This window comes from Schistocerca nitens, chromosome 6, assembly GCF_023898315.1.
Source record: "Schistocerca nitens isolate TAMUIC-IGC-003100 chromosome 6, iqSchNite1.1, whole genome shotgun sequence".
NCBI lineage: Eukaryota > Metazoa > Arthropoda > Insecta > Orthoptera > Acrididae > Schistocerca > Schistocerca nitens.
Genome location: NC_064619.1, coordinates 152,331,661 through 152,352,936, shown reverse-complemented (window position 1 = coordinate 152,352,936; position 21,276 = coordinate 152,331,661). Strand labels below are relative to the sequence as shown.

At 39.1% G+C, this 21,276-nt stretch overlaps 1 protein-coding gene across 3 annotated transcripts in view; it reads left to right on the top strand.

Moving 5' to 3' along the window:
* Positions 1-21,276, top strand: part of LOC126262911 (endophilin-B1) — a 257,034-nt gene that overhangs the window by 157,532 nt on the left and 78,226 nt on the right. Inside the window, exon 8 of one of the 3 annotated variants that reach the window (XM_049959820.1) lies at positions 6,736-8,312. The exons of the other annotated variants lie outside the window; for them this stretch is intronic. Coding sequence (XP_049815777.1) covers positions 6,736-6,841 — 106 coding nt within the window. The 3' untranslated portion in view covers positions 6,842-8,312. Of the gene's footprint in view, positions 1-6,735; positions 8,313-21,276 lie in introns of those variants that run through there. 3 annotated transcript variants of the gene reach the window in all.

The window sequence follows — 21,276 nt, the reverse complement described above, 5'->3', positions numbered from 1 at the left end:
CATACAGAGAAGAAAGGTCATAGGCTTGACATACTCGAAGAGCTGGAGATTTTCAAGCATATTTCTAAGAACAATGGCCTCAACGAACAGTTAAAATTATGAAATAAAAATATTTTCAATGGCTCTAATCCACCACTCGCAGGATTTTGATTCCTTTCTAGCAGTAATTTATCGTAGACTGCTTGAGCAACGAAAGGTATATAATGACTGGAAAAAAGCGCAGGTCATTTCCATTTTTAAGAAAGGCTATAAGACAGATCTACACAATTATAGACCTACATCGTTGACGTCAGTCTGTTGTAGAATTATGGAAAGTGTTTTATTCTCAAGAATTATAACGTTCTTGGAAAACGAACATCTCCTCTATAAAAATCATCATGGATTCTGCAAACAGAGATCCTGCCAAACTCGGCTCACTCTGTTCCTCCATGAGATCCACAGCGTAGTGGACAACGGTGCTCGGGGTGATGTAGTGTTGCTTGATTTCAGTAAGGCATGTGGCACAGTCCTGCATTGCAGTTTAATGAAAAAATAAGAACTTACATAGTACTGGAGCAGACCTGTGATTGAATTAGACTTTCTTGCGGACAGAACTCTACATGTTGCTCCTAATGGAAATAAATTGACGGATGTAAAGGTAATATCCAGAGTACCACAGGGAAGTATGATAGGACCGTTGCTATTCGCAATATATATAAATGATCTAGTAGAAGGCTTCAAATGCTCTTTAAGGCTGTTCACAGGTGATGCAGTTGTTTACACCAAAGTAGCAATGCCAGAAGATTAGAAAGAATTTGGAGAACGAACTGCAGAGATTTGATGAATGTTGCAGTCTCTGGCACTTGACCCTGAAAACGTAAATAAATGTAACACATTGCGCATAAATAGTAAAAGAAATCCACTACTGTACAGGTACACTATTGATGACAAACAGCTGGGGACAGTGTCTGCCGTAAAAAGTGTAGGCATAACTATCCAGAGCGACCTTGAGTGGAATGACCACATACACCAGACTCGGATTCATCAGAAGAATCTTAAGAAAATGTAACTCATCCACGAAAGAAGTGGCTTATTATATGGTGCTTGTTCGTCCAATTCTTGAGTATTGTTCATCTATCTGGGTTCCCTGTCAGGTAGGACTGATAGAGGAGATAGAAAAGGTCCAACGAAGAGTGGCACATTTCATCACGGGATCGTTTACCTGGCGAGAGAGTATTACGGAGATGCTAAACAAACTCTACTGGCAGACGTTACAAGAGTAGCATTGTGCATCATGGAGAGATTTACTAATGAAATTTTGGAACAGCACTTTCCAGGAGGAATCAGACAGCATATTACTTCCCCCCACATACATCTCATGTAGAGAAAATTCAAGAAATTAGAGCCAATACAGAGGCTTACCGACACTGATTCTTCTCACGCACTATTTGTGAGTAGAAAAGCGTTGGAGGGATCAGATAGTGGTACCGAAAGTACCCTCCACCACACACCATTAGGTGGCTTGCAGAGTATGATGTAGATTTTTTGCTGTGTTTTCCTGCCTCTAATTTGAAAACACTTTTTTCTTCAAATCTCGTAGATGTATACTGCTAAAGTTACCTTCATGCAGATAATTTTTAATTGTGCAGCTGTTTGTATAAATATTCTTTAATATCTTTTGTTTTACATAATGGTAACCTCTGTACAGCCTAGTAAATGGCTCTGTCATACTTAATTTGCTCGACTTTTTTTTTTGTATTTTCAAAAGTACATAAAGTTTTCTTCCTTTATATTTTGTTTTTATAATTAACTGTTGTTTAATTCAATTATTTCTATTACAAGGTCTCAAATTGGCATGTCACTGTTTGTGCCTAATAAGTGGCGCAACTTTGCAGTGTTTTCATGGCAGCAGGGTAAGCTACTGGGCCGATCCGTTTGATGTTGTTCCTAGCCAGGCATACGTGAATTTTAATTTTTGACTTGAGCATATCTGCTCAAAACTTTGACCATTACTTTCTCGCAGTGTAATTTTACATAAGTAACCTTTGTATGCTGTGACAATTGTCATCTTGGTTAATAATTTTCTATGTATTATTTTATAGGGTTTTTCAAAATTTCGTTATGATGAAGACACTCGTAGAGGTGTCGAAAACTAGGTCAGTGTACCAAACAGTTATTTGCAACCACTTTGCTGTGTGATGCCTGTGCTGAGAACTGATGATCAGTATTTTTTTCCCATTCTACAATAGGGTTGCCATTAAGACTTGTTGTAAATTATAGTTTTTGCATTTCATCTATACAGGTGTTGGGTAATGGCTGCTGCTACAAAACTTACTTCTGACTTAGAAAGATAAGAACTTTGCTCCTCTGTGGGACATGTATTGATTGTTGTAGGTTTCTGTGTATTGAGCTTTCTATGCCCCTATTAATTTCTATACTAGAATGTTGTCAGGTACGTCTGAATCAGTGTTCAATCTTATTGATATGTATTTTCAGATGGATTTGCACTGTAGAAATATTTCATCATAACTGAGGAAAGATTCTGTAGATTGTGACTTGGCATCTGGTTTCCTCTTGATACTGTTGACATGAAGGCCACAGCAGTTCTCATGTAGCACAAGTTTCTGGAGGAAAACTGAGAATAGTTCTGTTAAGGGAGTTCTCACTTTTTGTACAAGCTGAATGTCATCTGCTGAGCATGTTACTAAATATTTAGGGAACTTTCACTCAACATGTAATCATTAGCTATTTGACAGTCATTGTTGGATGAAGACCTTCTCTAGATGTTTCCATATATTCTATGTTGGCTGGTAAACATCTATTATGTTGCCCTGGTTTATTTTGTGATGTCATGATCTACTTTCTGTTAGGTCATGGTATTTACTTTCTGTTTTCATCTACTCGCCTGGCTACATATGTCTCATTACCGTAAGACAAACCTAGTTATGCCCATCGATTGTAAACATTCTTCTTATAAGAAGTGTAGGTTTTGAAGCACTGTTCAGTTAGTCACAAGCAGTTAGGCCACTTTTATTCCTCAGATTTTAAATTTGTTGGGTGTCCAGTCACTCGACTGCCCTGAATTCAAAAGCTGAGCTGGTTCTAAAATTTCAGTGTTAATTTTTAATATTTTTATTTTGATGGTTGATAATTTGTCTTGCTATAAATGATTTTCTGTCCTAATTTCAAACTTGTCACATTAAGCTCATTTATTAGTTGTGGAAGCTTTATCTTCTCTTAAGACAAACCATACAGTCAGCAGCAAATCAGGAATGGTTCAGGTATGATCCATTAACAGATACTTCTCTATAGTGTAGAATCTGACTATTCTGTCTACAGCTGGTGAGAATGCATTTGGTGATATGAAATCTCCTTGCGAGACACTCTTCAGTTCTGAATTTCCTATTATCCCAGATAAGTCTTCTAGGTGTTACAGTATTGAGATATATGCATTTTTCAATATACTACCGTACTTACTCACATATAAAACAAGGTTTTTTTTCCCCAAATTCATAATTTCAAAAAAAAAAAAAAAATTGCCTTATATTTGCAGATTAAATTATTGCTGCTGAGGTCAACACTGTTACATTGTTTAATGGATGATTATAGGGGTCATCTTACATTTACAGATGAAGTTTTGGCCACTGAGCTTTCATACAAATTTATTTTGAAGAATTCGTAAGGGTGGGGCTTAAAAAACAATACTTGGGTTTGAATAGGCGCTTGATCATTATCAGTCTTGCTCAGTCAATCACATGACAGTTGAGTCATGGTGCTAGTGCAAGGGATAGTCCAGAAACTGTGAGCTAGCCACTGCAACAATCTATTTCTGTGCTTAAAAATGAGCAGTTTTGTGAAACACAGGAGGAAGGAGCATTAAATTCTGTCAACTTACAAACTTTTGTTGTATTAGAATATGATTGCAATAAGTTAATAGTTGTCACTTGTGCCTTTGTCCCGCATTTTCGCAGGGTTGGCGTGGTTAAATCATATTTGGCATGTTAGTTTGAAGGGGTGGCCGGATGCCCTTCCTGCCACCACCCCATACCCCCCTGGGACACAGAGTACCCCATCTGTCTGCGTCTAGTGTAAATCGTGGAAAAGTGCAGATGCATTTCAAAATGTCTGAGTTGTGTGACTGAGGCGGGACATGGGGACCAGCCCAGTATTCACCTAGAGGGATGTGGAAAACCGCCTAAAAACCACATCCAGGCTGGCCGGCACACCGGCCCTTGTCGTTAATCCGGCGGGCGAATATGATTTCAATAAAAGTTCCCATAAATCTATGGATACTGAAAACACACACACACACACACACACACACACACACACACACACACACACACACACACACACACACACACACACACACACGTTTGCTACTTTTTAAGAAAAGATAACATTCAAAGGTGAAAATGTTGTGCCTCAAGATCCATTACATCATTCTGAACCCAAAACAATATCTTATTTGGTTATGGGATACTCTAATGATTTACCAAGTGGGGTTGCAAATGAGAAATTCGGTAGTGTTCATATCTTAGAATACTGGGGGAAAACATTAACAGCTTTAGAACAAGAAGAAATGAGAAAGAAAAGTAATCCAGAATTAAATTTCTAACCAATAAAAATCACATTAAACTGACAGCAGTTGTTATTGCAAGAATAAATTACAGCAGAAAGACCCATGCAGAAAATACAACAGACAACACTAGATTGTGGGATGAGCAAAAGTTTGAGAATTGGGCCAAATCATGATTGCTGTCTTTTTACATACTAGTTGCTGCTGTTACATATGACCACACCCTATAAGATACTGACAGCCTTGTTTCCCTGTTGCTCAAACACAGCATGGTTTGAGTGGGAACAGTGAGACCGCCTGGGCTGAGAAGTGAGTACTAGGACAAGTGCGGGGAGGGAGGGTACTGCGTACTTCGGCTTTTTATGAACACCTATCATGTTTAAACTGTAGTTTGCCTGAATCCATTTGTACTTGGACTCAAATTGACTTTCAAATTGGATGAACACTCAACAATAGCAAAAATTTCTGCAGGAGATAGTAAAAATCTAGATTGGAACTAGTGACCTGCTGAGTGTTTCGTGCAGCAATGATGTCAGTGCTTATCATGATGTATGATGGCAACGATAGGGGGTATGTCAGCTGCTGGTTCTACACATCCAATGAGAGAGCAGAGGGCAGGCAATATGTTTGGAAGCAAGAGACATTGTAACATCTCACTTCAGTGTAGGTGCAAAATCTGCTATTTATTCAGAAAAAAGCTGTGGTCTTAGGTTCCACCATAACCACAGCCTCAAAAATTGCAACATATTCAGAAGAAGCAGCCAAATATGTGACAACGAAGATAAAGTTTCATAGCCATCGTGTTAGGAGGAGGAGGAGGAGGAGGAGGAGGAGGATGTTGATGGAGATGGGAGATGATGATGATGATGATGATGATTTAAAATACTTATGTCACAGTTGACAGGCCAACTAAACAAATAAAGGCAGTGAAGATAAAAATTAATGTACACAATTTCTTTTTCTTCATTTCTCTTTGCATTGTCAAACTATGCACAATCAATAAATGGCAAAATTTAGAATATCTATAATGTAAACTTCGAAGACCGATACCGTAGATCAATAAAAATTTGTAATTTTGATTAGTCCAAATATGTTAAACATATTTTTTCCAAAGATCCTCCTAAAGAAGGGAGGGTCTTCTCCTATCTCGAGTCATCTTGTACACAGGTAAAACAGTATGTATGAATTAATTTTGTTATTGGCACAATATGCCACAAGTTCATGTGATCAGTAGTTCTGTGTGCACAAAAAACTAAAGAAAATATATTTATGGACTCTTTTAACTGTCTTCATTAGTGGAGGGGAGGGCAGTGGTAGTGGCTGCAGCAGCAGCAGCAGCAGCTACACATTTGTTCATTTTTCTCATCCTGATGGCCTTGTGTTTTCCTCTCTCATACCAGCTGCCTTACTGGTAAGCAGCCGTACCTGGTAAGGCTCTGCAGCTAGCAAGTGAAGCTCAAGAAACTGCTGGGTGGCCCTTACCACTTGACTCATTGAAACGCCCTTCACAAAGCTATTTTAATTGAAGTATAACCTATGTCGAATCAACATCTTTTTTTTAAGGTGTCACCGTATGACCCAGTGTCAACAAAGCTGGTCAATCTGACAGGTCAGTCCTTTCTCTTTCTTCCCTCCCCCAGTTTTCTCCTGCCACTTCTCCCCCTCATTCTCTATCTGGCCTCTTCCCCTCCCTCCATTCCATTCCATTCCCTGCCCTGCCTCTTCTCCTCCCTCCCCCCTCCTCCTCCCTCCATTCCCTGCCCTGCATCTTCCCCTACTCCAATTTCTCCACCCCTCTCCTCCATTTTCCAGCCCCTCTAACAATTTCTTAACTCTCTCCTTCTTGCTCCCCTTCTCATTACCCATTTGCCCCATCTCCAATACTCTACAACACGCAAGCGCGCATGCACACACGCTCCCTCCCTCCCTCCCTCCCTTTTTAACGGCCCCTAATCCATCTCTTTCCTCTGTCCACCATTAGTTCATTTCTTCTAGCGTTTCATAGTAAGCTCTGACTTCTGTTTCTTGATCTTAAATGTTTTGTTATTCAACGTCAAGACAGTATCACTGCTGTTGACCTCTGTAACTGTTTGTTGACATCTGTAACTGTTTGTTACCCTTCAGTGTTGACACATATGGCAGTTTATGATTACTTGTTGCATTGTGATATGTTTCAGTGATGTTAAACCAACACCAATGTTGCGCGTAAACAGCGAAGATGTGGACCTCACTACTCCTGCCACATCTCCAATTACAGATAGCAAGTTTAGCATTTCAGAATGAAACACACTTTTGAGAAATGTTCTTCATTACAGACATTAGGTGTGAACATTATTTGTCTTTACCACATTAGATCAGTTTGTTAGAATTTGCATTACTAAATTTAGTCAGTGGATGAGGAGAAATTGAAGTGTACAGTTAAATTGAATGTAATAGTTTTCCAGCACCATTGTACATTTTTCAGACATTCTTTGTAGGTTTAGGGAGATGTTTGCATACAGTTAGATTCATTGGGGAAAAGAGACTGAAATAACAATGAACCAAGATAGATTAAATGAATAACAGTAGCATAAAAATTTCTAAACCACATCTAAAAGCTAGCACTAAAAAATATGTAACAGGTTCACAATATGCCATACATTCATCAATGCCAATTACTGTTTGCATTGTAATGGATTGTACCATGTTAGTTTTAAATACCATTTTTGCTCAATTTCAGTTGTATAATATGAGGCATTGTACCCGTACCAATGACTTTTCTCCTCAGTATGTAGATCTTAAAATACAATATATAAAAAAAGGAATCACGTCAGCATTTTTCTCCCTTCTAGTCACAGAAATACAAGGTTTAAATATCAGGTTACATCAAATGTTTAATTGGTGAAGGCATTTATGACATAAAGCAAATATTTCATGCCAACCTTAAAATAAAACTACTTCCTCTCACATAAACCTTCTTCGTAAAAATACTAATAGATGGCAATAAATTACAGTTAGTTTTCCTCAAATTGCATGTGGAGTGCTTCTAGAATTGAACAATAAGCTTGACATTTGATTGATTTTAATTTGTTGTTGCTCAATTCAGTTCAGTTATTTATTACATATTTATTGTATGTTATAGAAGGTCCCGACACCTTTGTTCCTCTTCTGGGTGTGTTTTACGTTTAAAATTTGTTTTGATGAGAGAATATACTGCAACAGTAGTATAAATAATATAAAGTTGCAAAATGACTTAAGCACACACACACACACACACACACACACACACACACACACACACACACACACACTGAATGAGCAACCCCCCCCCCCCCCCCCCAATGCTATATTGAAATTTATATGTATACTACTTGTATAAATATTTTTTAAAATGTCTCACAGTTGTTTACCATAACAGTAATTTCTGTAACTTGATACACCCTGTAATGTAGAAAATTTTCATATTTGTTTGTAATGTTATGCACATGAATGTTGTTTAAAGTTCATGGAGTTAATTCTGTGGAGCTGCTAAATAGTTTAACGTATTTTATTTTGGACATCAATGTGTTTGAGTCTGTTATGAATTAACTGTTGATATGAGCCTTAAATAATGTTATTATTATTCTTTTAATTTTCATATGGTGAAAATTAAGTTCTACATCTGTTTATCATAAGAGTTAAGTACTTATGTGTCCTTGAAACCTCTATGTAGTCAGTACTGCTATATGTCTTACTGTTAATTTCAATTAATGTTTCATTCTTCTGAGTGTCTTTCTATTTATGTAATTATAGATTCTGGATGCATGTATATTATGTGCTTTTTATGTATTAAACATATCTGTTCCTCTGTGAGTGTTGTTTGCCTCTGTAATTTCACACTTCCCTGAGTACTGGAATTTTCCTACTATTGTAAGGCAGTCATTAATTTGCTGATTTGCACGGATGCATGCTGTAAGCCCTTTATTTTTTTAATTAGTTAATAAATAAGACAAGCCTAAGTAGAGTTTTTGTGTGTAATCCTGTATTAGCATTAATTTCTGCCACAACTGCTTCTCTGAAACAACTATTTGAAATGCGATTACTGCATTGCCTTTTAGCTTGTCAATTGTGCTATCAAAATTTTTTATAAATTGCTCAGCACCAACTGCAGAACTGTGAACATGTGTGAATTTAAATTCAAGGAGAGCAGGAAATGAAATAATAAGCCATACTAAACTTAAAAATACTATGCAGTAAAAATAAATGAGTGACAATAGTCAAGGCACCCTGTTCAAAAATTCACATCTATGAAATCAAATGCTGCTGTCGAGTGACACTCAGAATCCTGGTGATCGACCTTGTGCACTGCTAACATGCTTGTATCCTTTGAGATGTTGCTGCTCAAACCTGATAGATTCTGTGACATTAGTCCTATGAAGACACACTGCAAATTTCAGCTCATCCCAAAATCGTCCGCCCCCGTAGCTGAGTGGTCAGTGCGACAGACTGTCAATCCAAAGGGCCCGGGTTCGATTCCCGTCTGGGTCGGAGATTTTCTCCGCTCAGGGACTGGGTGTTGTGTTGTCCTAATCATCATCATTTCATCCCCATCGACGCGCAAGTCGCCGAAGTGGCGTCAAATCGAAAGACTTGCACCAGGCGAACGGTCTACCCGACGGGAGGCCCTCGTCACACGACATTTCCATCCCAAAATCAACTGGATCCATCTCAGCAAAAATCAAAGGTCATTTGGTTGATTCTTAGGGGTCTTTCCCAGTATTATGCAGTGTTTAAGGTATTTTCAGTAGTGATGAAAATTGTTGGAACATTCATAAATGATAATGGCCCAAACAATGATCTACCCATGTCCTTGCTTAACCTATTGGTCTCAATGCTCAAGATGTGCACTGGCTGTATTAACACTGTTCTTCTACAATCACCATGTGTCGGACAAATCCCAAACTCCAGAATGAGATTTTCACTCTGCAGCGGCGTGTGCGCTGATATGAAACTTCCTGGCAGATTAAAACTGTGTGCCAGACTGAGACTCTAACTCGGGACCTTTGCCTTTCGCAGGCAAGTGCTCTACCTGTTTTAATCTGCCAGGAAGTTTCAAATCCCGAACCATCCAGTGAAGAGAAATTGTTGCTCTTTTCCCAGGTTCAATTTCACATCTTTTCTTGCCCACTTTATTCACCCATCATGACATTAGGTGAAAGACGTGGGGCTTGTACAGCTATTCATAATAGAATCTTGGAGGCCAAATTGGTTCTGCAGAGGCAGTTGCATTTCGTCTTAATCAACATTGCCCTTAAAGTGCCTCTGTAAAGGCAGTACCCATTCTATTGCCTTCTTCTCAGGGTATTTACAAACCATAATTTGTGGTAAGTCATTAGCCTGGAGATGTTAAGCACAGATAACCACTAACAGGCAGGCCTACAAAGTTTTGTATGTCTTGGCATTGGTTGAATGTTCATTTGAAGGTGCTGTGGTGTACACCAGTTCAGTGGGCAATTTACCATGCTGACAACCTTTCTTGCCATAAAGTGACAACTCGTGCATTCCAAAGATTTTTTTTTTTTTTTTTTTTTTTTAAAAAAAGATCTGTCACATTGCCCCATCCACGAGTGGACACGCAACCCACTCTACTGAACTGCACTGCAAATGTTTGCTTTTACCTCTATTACACAGCTGGCTGTGTGATACGTAGTGATGTCCTTGGGCAAGTGTGTTGAGAAAGGCGTTTCTGATTTAAAATAATAAAAACTATAACTATAGAGGGTGGTGCAAAACATTTTTCGATCAGTTTATATTAACACTGCCCCACCCGTCTTCCAGCTTGGCTTAGAAAGAAGATAAGGTCTATTTTAATTAATCTTATCAGTGTTGTAGGTAATTTTTTCTTTTAAATTCTCTTATTGTTCGATTACTGGTTGGATAAATTGCTATTAAGTAAAGATAGTTATTGCACTGGAAAAATGACAAAATTTAAAGAGTTCATGATTTAATGCATCAACACGATGAAAGACCCAAATAAAGTTTAAAGTGCAGAAATATAGAGCCACATTTGAACTTTTTAAAAAAAACTTGGTTTGCTGCAAATCGACTAGTTTATTTGTAAAAGCCTTTTCCCACAGCATTGCTCATGAAATATATCTTTTCCCATTTCCTTCAACCCCCTCCTCTCTCTGACCATATCTTCTTCCTCCACCCTCCCTCTGACCACATTCTCCCCCCCCCCCCTCTCTCTCTTTCCATTTGTCTCCGCTGCTTCCTTTTCCACCTGCCCACTAATGTCTCTACGCCTTCCACCTGCTTCATGCATCTCCCCTCTCTGTCCATTTCTACCTTCCCCTCATTCTGCCCATCCCCCCCCCCTCCCTCCAATCAATCTTAACCTGTCCCAAGCCATGTTCATCAGCACATGCAGTCCCTGCAATACAGCTCAACAAACCAAGCCGATACTGCTACCACAATGTGCCTGTCATACAAGGGGACCAAGAATCAGGGGCTTGAAAATCATTTATTTGCCTCTCATAAACAGTGCAATGTAGGTCACTAAAGCAGGACAATGCTGCTATAACACAACACAACATAACATACCTGTCATACAGCCTACATTGTCAGGGTCTGAAAAAATGTTTCTTTCTGTTGACATGGAGGCTTTCCTGCAAAGCAGGTTTGATATGGCAGGCCAGTACTATCCCCACAACATGCCTGTCATGTAGGGCAACTTCTATGCTAGGGGCTGGAAGAAACACGTTTTTTTCCCATATCTCTGCTCCTCTTGGAGCTAGAAGGTTATAAACTCCACAGTACCGATACTCGTGAAGTTTTCTGTGCCATATTTGGTTGATATCAATCCAGGGGTTTGCAAGAAAACCCCAGACTCTCTGCTTTATATTTATAACAGATAAAGAACAATTTGAAGTTTTTACAATTATATTTCTGTCTTATTCTGCACCTTGTATAAAATTTAGGTTTTAAGGATAAAATTAGAAAAAGTTTTCGTGACAAACAGAATGTAATAAATTGTCCTTCAAACAATCAAAAAAGATAAGTATTTAGAATTCACAACCAGGCATGCATCTCTAATGAAAGTTGAAAAGTGAGAGATTTGCAGTACATCCTGATGTTTGCCAGCAGAAGCCAATTTGACACATGAATGTACAAAAGGAAATTGTAGCTTGCAAGATTTTGAAGTTGGGCGGCATAGAGATATCTTAGTTTTGTGGGAGGGGTGGGGAGGGGTAGAGAAAACAGAGCACACATTTTACAAATACAACTCAAAGCTACTGAAAAACTGTTTTAATGATTATAACAGAGGGAAACATTCCACGTGGAAAAAAATATATCTAAAAAGAAAGATGATGAGACTTACCAAACAAAAGCGCTGGCAGGTCGATAGACACACAAACAAACACAAATACACACACAAAATTCAAGCTTTCGCAACAAACTGTTGCCTCATCAGGAAAGAGGGAAGGAGAGGGAAAGACGAAAGGATGTGGGTTTTAAGGGAGAGGGTAAGGAGTCATTCCAATCCCGGGAGCGGAAAGACTTACCTTAGGGGGAAAAAAGGACAGGTATACACTCGCACACACACACATATCCATGTGTGTGTGCGAGTGTATACCTGTCCTTTTTTCCCCCTAAGGTAAGTCTTTCCGCTCCCGGGATTGGAATGACTCCTTACCCTCTCCCTTAAAACCCACATCCTTTCGTCTTTCCCTCTCCTTCCCTCTTTCCTGATGAGGCAACAGTTTGTTGCGAAAGCTTGAATTTTGTGTGTGTATTTGTGTTTGTTTGTGTGTCTATCGACCTGCCAGCGCTTTTGTTTGGTAAGTCTCATCATCTTTCTGTTTTAATGATTAAATCTACTATTTTATAGTATCTAAATAGTGTTCTATAATAGGTATCTCTATGTAAGCAGTAGTGTCTCATCTCATGTGGGAACGTCAAGTATTTGGTCGGGGCAGTAACATGAAGAGGAACTGTGTCTCAAGTTCAGAATAATAATTGACCAAGTACTGGCTAGATAGGTACCTAAAGGAATTGTTAATGAAGGGAGGGGTTTTCATGGGATACACTTTGTAAATAAACTTTTAAAGAAACAGCAACTATTGCATGATAGTTGTAAGACATACCACGAGGCTGTAGGCAGACAGATGCTAAAGAAAACTTGTTTGGCTGTCAGAAGAGCAATGCATGAAGCTGGCAATGAGTGCCGAAGCAGAATCTCTTTGGAAGACCTCCCAAAGAAATTTTGTTCATGTGTAAAGGCTGTTGGTAGCACCAAAGTTAATGTCCTGACGTATGTAACACAAGAACTGAAATTGCAAATCATTCTGAACTTATTTTTCAGATGTTCCTTTACAAAAGATAATACAGGAGTACTGATCCAGTTTAATTCTTCTACCTTTGGAGAGAGTGATGGTACAGCTATTAGCATCAACAGCATTGAGCAACACCTAAAAACATTAAAATTGAACAAAGCCCCAGGGCCTGTGGGTCAGATTGTGTACAGAATTTTCAGCCAAATGAGCTTCCTGTTTAACTGCAGTATGTTATAGTTCCTTCAAACAAAGTACTGTGTCCAGAGGTTGCAAGAAAGCACAAGAGACCCTCCTCTACAAGGAGGGTAGCAAAAATATCCAGAAAATTACTATCCAGTATCAGCAACATCCATATGTTGTAGAATGTCAACACATTCTGAGCTCACATACAGTGAAGTATTTTGAATAGAATAATGTATATGCCAACCAGCATTAATTGTGAAACATCAGAAATGCTAAACGTAACTCATGTTTTTCTTGCATGATGTTCTGAAAGCCATAGATCAAGCCATTTAGGTATATGCAACACTTCATCATTTTCAAAAAGCATTTGTCTTGTTACAAATGCTACTAGAATTATTCAAAACTTAAGAGCCAACTGGAATTTTGAGTTTCAAGGAGAATAGTGGCGAATGGCAAAATAGTTTGGAGATTTCTCAACAAAAGGCTCTGGCCACAGTTGCTGCTAGTCATTATCTTATACATGTTGTAGCTTTCTTCACTTACACTTAGCTGATACATCTGCCCGGTGGAGCAGGATGTAAGTTCAGTTAGCAAAGATTATAATTGTGTGGGTGGGGTTAGTCAATCTTCAGTCTGCCTTCACTGGGTATGCCCTTGTTTTTCCTAGTATTGAACAAGCACTTATTGAGGATTCCTGGATAAATCATCACACTTTCACTTTTTTGTGTTTGCTCAAGATGCAAGTTCCTGTCACTGATGAGTTTTCATCAGAATTGTCAGCGTATCATGACAGATCTGTATCATTAATTACACACACACACACACACACACACACACACACACACACACACACACACACACACACACACACACACAGAGAGAGAGAGAGAGAGAGAGAGAGAGAGAGAGAGAGAGAGAGAGAGAGAGATTGATTCAACAATTAGAAGGGAAATGTGATTAAATTTATTATTAATAAAACTACACTGAGAGCAGACTTCTGTTTGTGTTGAGGAGATGTTTGCCAGTGAAACCACAAAGGAGTGGATAATGACCAGTAGGACCCTATCTGTGCTTGGAACAGCTACTCTTCTGTGCAAGTGAGGAAATTAGTATTTAGCTTGAGTTATCATGTACATAAAGATAACTGTCATTGGGAGGAGTTACTAAATTTTGAAGGACAAAAAAAAAAAAAAGAAAAGAAAAATACACCCAAGAATCGCATAAAATGCAGATATTAATAGCCTTTAAGTGTCAGTATTCAGGTATCAAAATTTCCTCAAATACTTCTGTTATTGGAATGTACTTCACAAATGATGAGTTGGTCACTTAATAAAACAATAGCTGTTGAATGAATGACTTCAATATTATGCGTTTTTGTATAACCTCTCATCAGACATGTGAAACAGAGGAAAGACAGTCCTAAGTAAGAGCAGCAGTGCTGCCAGCCATGGCACATGACAAAAATATCCACAGGTTACAAGTAAAGGAGACATACCAGTTGCATCGAGTAATACAGGTTAACTGAAATTGCATGACAAACATAACTTTCTGAGGCAGCCCAGTGGTTGTACGATGATAGCAGCACCATAAAACAAACTACTGATGACTACTAAATGACTTAGTCACCATTATTTTGTAGTACTGTTCCGATTATACAATGTAGTCGCGTGCTTCCTGTAAGGCTTCTTGTCTCTTATGCGATTACTTCTGGTATCAGTATTGGAAGATGGGTACAATTTCTTTATTATATTGCTTCCTTTAATAGCTTGACAGTGACACGTGCAAACATCTTTTTATACATCTCCAGAGAAAAGAGGCATGTGGGTCCAAACTGATGATAGCCTGGTTAGCTAAGGTCAGTCAGAAGCGAAAACAAATTATTGGAAAATGTGGAAATTGTTTCTACTGTGCCTGGTTCAAAAATTGACATGACTGTGGCTATGCAGCGAGTGAAGCATGTTTCGCTAAGTTGACAGAGTGCAACTCTCTTGTTCTAATAATTAAAAGGAATTGTGGGATTTCTAAGTAGCAGATTGTGGTCTGTTTTCTGGATTCTGGGGAAGTTTAGTTTCTCTGTGTATGTAGGAGAACGCAAGGCATCGTCTGCTCCTAATTAAATGAAACTTGTCCCCTGTTATACTTGTCAAGTTTTACAGATTGAAGTTACTGAAAATGTTAGAGAGCTGCACAGTTTGTGATAATTTATATTACAAAAATATTTGGTCAGTGTGAGATTATTCAATATGATCAATAAACTCCAAATGGAAGATAACGTGTTTTTAAAATTCAAGGTATGAAGCATGAGACTGCTCCCCTCCATATCATATACATAAAATACCCAACAATCTTGACCTTTTGTAAGTGGCTTCAGAAGGAGTAACATATAAAACTGTTACCAGGTATCCTCTCTAGTGCAAGAAAAAAAATATTTAATATGAAATGTAAAAGATAAGAAATTAAGGGATTGTCGTCTATAAGATGTTGAGTTGTTTGTTGTGACATCGTCGTCTTTGTTCCATTTGAGTGATTATCCATACTTCTCTCAACATAAGGGAAGGATGACTTTAATATACCACATATTTGTAGTACATCCGGAGGACTTGTCATTAAAAAGAATTGTGTAGATTGTACGTGGTAAAAGAAAAGTAGGTGCTTTTAATAGAAATGTGTGTCAAATGGTCAGATAAGTTTATTTAATACAATATATTACAAAAAGGAAAAAATGTGATTTGCAAATAATTGTGAAAACAATGAACAGTATGTTTCTGACGTTTAAATCATTATAGTCCATTCACATTAACTGTATTACACAGTACTATGATGGGTTATGATTAACTTCTGTCATCTAAAGGCTGTTTTTTCTTCTTGTAATTTTTTTTTGACACTTAATTAACTATAGTCGGGGAGCTCTATTTAAATTGGATGTTGAACTGCACTGTTGAGGATGCCAGCTCAAGATCCTAATATTTTGTTTGTTCTCCAACTACAAACCATGAGCCTATTACGTCAGATGTTCAAGATTTCTGGAAAAGAACAAAATGAACCATTCAAAACCAGCGCAAGATCAGGCTCACTTCTGCTGTTTAAAACCCCAGTGTGAAATGGACATTGGCAGACTGATCAGACACTATTTTGTTTTATTTCACTTATGCTCCACTCATACATTCCATTATCATGGAAAATGCCACCATGAGATTCAGTAGAAACTGATAAATGCTATATTAGCCAAATGTGTAATTATGTGTAATTCGTAAAATCAAGAAAACGATGCAGATGTCTCTTGAACAGAGTTGGCTTAATTAGCTCAGATATCCTGTTACTGATGATGAAAACTACAAATGAACTAAGTACGTACTCATTACATGTAAACTTATATTAAAATGCAAAATGCATTTTTACGTACTTGATATACAGGGTGTTACAAAAAGGTACGGCCAGACTTTCAGGAAACATTCCTCACACATAAATAAAGAAAAGATGTTATGTGGACATGTGTCTGGAAACGCTTAATTTCCATGTTAGAGCTCATTTTAGTTTGTTCTTCCACCTACGCTCAATGGAGCACGTTGTTATGATTTCATACTCTACCTGTGCTGCTAGAACATGTGTCTTTACAAGTACGACACAACGTGGTTGTTGCACGATGGAGCTCCTGCACATTTCAGTCGAAGCGTTCATACGCTTCTCAACAACAGATTCGGTGACCGATGGATTGGTAGAGGCGGACCAATTCCATGGCCTCCACGCTCTCCTGACCTCAACCCTCTTGACTTACATTCATGGGGGCATTTGAAAGCTCTTGTCTACGCAACCCCGGTACCAGATGTAGAGACTCTTCGTGCTCGTATTGTGGACGGCTGTGATATAATACTCCATTCTCCAGGGCTGCATCAGAGCATCAGGGATTCCATGCGACGGAGGGTGGATGCATGTATCCTTGATAACAGAGGACATTTTGAACATCTCCTGTAACAAAGTGTTTGAAGTCACGCTGGTACGTTCTGTTGCTGTGTGTTTCCATTCCATGATTAATGTGATTTGAAGAGAAGTAATAAAATGAGCTCTAACATGGAAAGTAAGCGTTTCCGGACACATGTCCACATAACATATTTTGTTTCTTTGTGTGTGAGGAATGTTTCCTGAAAGTTTGGCCGTACCTTTTTGTAACACCCTGTATAAAGTGATGCATTGCCTTCCACTGCACACAAAATATTTCTGGAGCACTAAATTTTGTTACCATTTGCAGGAACAAAACTACAAGTCTTACTATAAAGTTCGTTGCTAGTGTGGTGGAAGGATTTATTCTGCTCTTCCAATTAATATTGCGATTTTGTACTGATCAGATGGTTCAGAGCTTTAGACAGTGTTAAATTCAGTGAAATAATGTTTATAATCAGAAATAAGTAAATAATCTGTAATTGCCTGTAACCAGTAGAAACACGTCACTTAATTATAACATGGTGGACAACACAGATAACAGGAATCTGCTACAATTCTATGCTCAGAGGCCAGAGTCTTAAACTCAGGTAGTAGAGAGATCACTGCTTCTGAAAGATCTACCATTTTCTTCCTTTCTCTCTCCTTGGTTCTCTTTCCCAAAATTTCCCATTCCACTCTATATGTTAAGAACTTGTTACGTTGAAATTAATGTCCAGATATTTCATTGTGTGTGGGGGGGGGGGGGGGGGGGGGCTGCTTTGTTCATTGGCCTGTCTCAAAACAGCTTTTATTGGTTTTTCTTTCCTTCCAACTGATCTTCATTAGTCTTCACCAAAGCCACATTACCACTGGTTGTAAATGCATTCTAGTTGTTTTCGACAGTGTCCATCTTTCACCTTTATATGGGAGCATACTTCAGATGATCATAGGAAACAACTCACTCCAAAAGAGATGGAGTATGTGGAAAACTTTCAGTGACATTAGTAACATACTAGCAGTTCATTGCGTAAGGACTGTGACAGTTTGCTTGTAAACAAATAAACAGTTTTTCATCCAAGTGACAGGAGTCCGCTATGGACTACTGATTAACAGTCAATATCATTTTCCATTTTAGCTCTTGTTCATTTGCCAGCTTTGATGGACCTGCCTGTATCTCTTCTCGAAACCATCACTCCATGCTTTTTCCATTCTTCTGCCAGTGGACCCTTCATCTTTTTAATTTGTTCTCCAGCCTAAAACCCTGGTAGTTTTTCACCATTTGTCTACATCCATTCATGTGTCTTATTTTGTCCTCGAGGGTTTTGATTTTTTAAGATCTTCGTCACATATTTGGAACCATTCCACACTTTTTGCTTTTGGCCTTATAAACTCCCAGGTCTTTTTTTTAAACAATCATCAGGCAGTCAGAAAATGTGCCCATTGAATAATGACCTTTTCTTTTTAATCAAACATATTCCTGGTTCTAGCTCTCTTCTTTCTGAAATGTTCCTCATTTCAGCTCAAACATACTTTTGTATTTGCCCATTATCTATCTTTCTTCTTCGTTTATCAATATAATAGAGGGAAACATTCCACGTGGGAAAAATATATCTAAAAACAAAGGTGATGTAACTTACCAAACGAAAGCACTGGCAGGTCGATAGACACACAAACAAACACAAACACACACACAAAATTCAAGCTTTCGCAACAAACTGTTGCCTCATCAGGAAAGAGGGAAGGAGAGGGAAAGACGAAAGGATGTGGGTTTCAAGGGAGAGGGTAAGGAGTCATTCCAATCCCGGGAGCGGAAAGACTTACCTTAGGGGGAAAATATGTCTACTTGTGAGATGTCTGCTTGTGTCTGTATATGTGTGGATGGATATGTGTGTGTGTGCGAGTGTATACCCGTCCTTTTTTCCCCCTAAGGTAAGTCTTTCCGCTCCCGGGATTGGAATGACTCCTTACCCTCTCCCTTAAAACCCACATCCTTTCGTCTTTCCCTCTCCTTCCCTCTTTCCTGATGAGGCAACAGTTTGTTGTGAAAGCTTGAATTTTGTGTGTGTGTTTGTGTTTGTTTGTGTGTCTATCGACCTGCCAGTGCTTTCGTTCAGTAAGTCACATCACCTTTGTTTTTAGATATATTTCTTCTTCTTTTATGTGATCAGGCCCAGTGGACTGCACGCTGTTACAAGTTTCCTCCTACACTATATTCTGTATATTGCTGCTATCAATCATCTGTCCACATCTATTGATGCGTGGTTTAAATCTCCCCTGGGGGTCTCTCTCCTGTAGATGTGTAATCCAGGAGCTTCCAAGGCCACCTGTGATCTTTCATCCGGGCCACATGGCCGGCCCGCTGCATTCGTTTGGCTTTGGCAGTTCCTGCTATGTTGGGCTGCTGGTATAGTTGCTCAAGCTCTTGGTTGTGTCTGATCCTCCATTCCCCTGTGTCTTGCTTCCAGAACGGGACCGAAGGTCTTCCAAAGCATTTTTCTCTCAAAAACAAGGAGCTTATGGAAGTCCTGTTTCCGGGTACTCCATGCCTTCCTCACAGCCATATAGAACAACAGGCTTGATCAGGGTTTTGTATAGTCGAATCTTGAACTGTCTGAAGAGAGATCTGGACTGAAGCAGTTGTGCTGGGCTGTGGTAAGATCGGTTTCCTGCTTGTATTCTGGCATTGATCTCTGCTTCACACAACGAGTTCTCAGTGGAAAGTGCCCTTAGGTATTTAAATTCATGACCTCTCTTGTAGGACTGCTCTCCCACCTGCAGTGATTGTAGATGACCAGCAGTCTGAATTTGACCACATGTCATAATGAGGTACTCTGTCTTGGCTTTGTTTATGTTTAACCAAATTTGCTGGCAGCCTCCTTTAGTGCTCTGGTCATTTGCTCCAACTCCTGTTCAGACCTGGAGAGTAAACAGATCTTGTCTGCATAGGCTAAGTATGCCAGTCTTTCCTTCAATTTCAATCCCTTCATTCTCTTGGAATGTCTTGCGTACGATATTCTTAAGGGCAAAGTTGAACAGGATAGGGGACAACCCATCTCCTCGCCTGAGTCCTGTTACGATTTAAAATTCCTCATTTATGTGATTTCCCATCTTCATATTTGCACATGTTTCACTCGGACAGATCTTTATGAGATTGTTGAGTTTCTCTGCCATGTCAAACTCCCTTAAACAGCTGAGCAGGCTCTTGCGATGTATACAGTCATAGGCCTTCTTAAAATCAACAAATAAAATATGCAAATCTTTACCATATTCACTCAGTTTCTCAATGAGCTGCTGGAGAACTGTACCATAGTGTCTTAGCTTGGCTTCAGTGCTCAGAGACTTCTTATTATAGAAGGGGCAATCTGAAAGTTCCTGTTTGATGGCATTGTTGCTGCAGTGTATATGCAATATAGTGCAACTTTAATGCAGGTATAAAGCACCAACATGTAGGCAAGGGACTAGTGTGGCATTTGTGTCCTTCTGACATGTGAGCGGTAAATATAGAATTGTGAACGGTGGCAACATTATTACCATATGTGCTGTTATCCTTTCCTTGGCTGCTAAATGACAAATACCAGTGGGCATCCAACTGAGAGTGAAGAATGTGTCTGGAGCAGCATGTATGTTGAAAGCCACTATAGCAGGATGGTTGACGAAGTTCCATTTTGCTTCATAACAACGCACATCCCCGTATCGCAAAAGTCATAACACAGAAGCTATGCGAATTAGTGAACATTGTATAACAGTCTGACATATAAAGGGAGGCCAAGGAGACAGAAAACATGAATATGTGATAAAAGGAAAAAAGTGGGAAAATAGCAGCATTCTAAATGTGTTTGTGTAACAGACTGCCTTATCTGGTGAGTTTTTGATTTCCCATACAGTTTCAGCCATTCATCTTTAAAATTTCAGTACATATTCTGCAAGGTATGAGCAGTATCTAAATCATCTTTGCAAGTCTACTGCAAAACTTTTTCAATGTTTGTCAAACAATGGAAAATCCAGGATGGAATGTAATAATATTATGAAAAGGGAAGCTACCATATAGTGGAAAGGCTGAGTCACAGATAGGCATGACAAGTAAGACTGTCACAAATAAGCATTCGGCCAGCAAGGCCTTTGTCACACACACACACACACACACACACACACACACACACACACACGACTGCAGTCTCTGGCAACTGAAGTCACACTGCAAGCAGCGGCACCAGTGCTTGATGAGAGTGGCGACTGGATGGAGGTAAGGAGGAGGCTGGGGCAGGGAGAGGGAGGGATAGTAGGGTACGTTAGGGGTGGGGGACAGTGAAGTGCTGCTGGGCA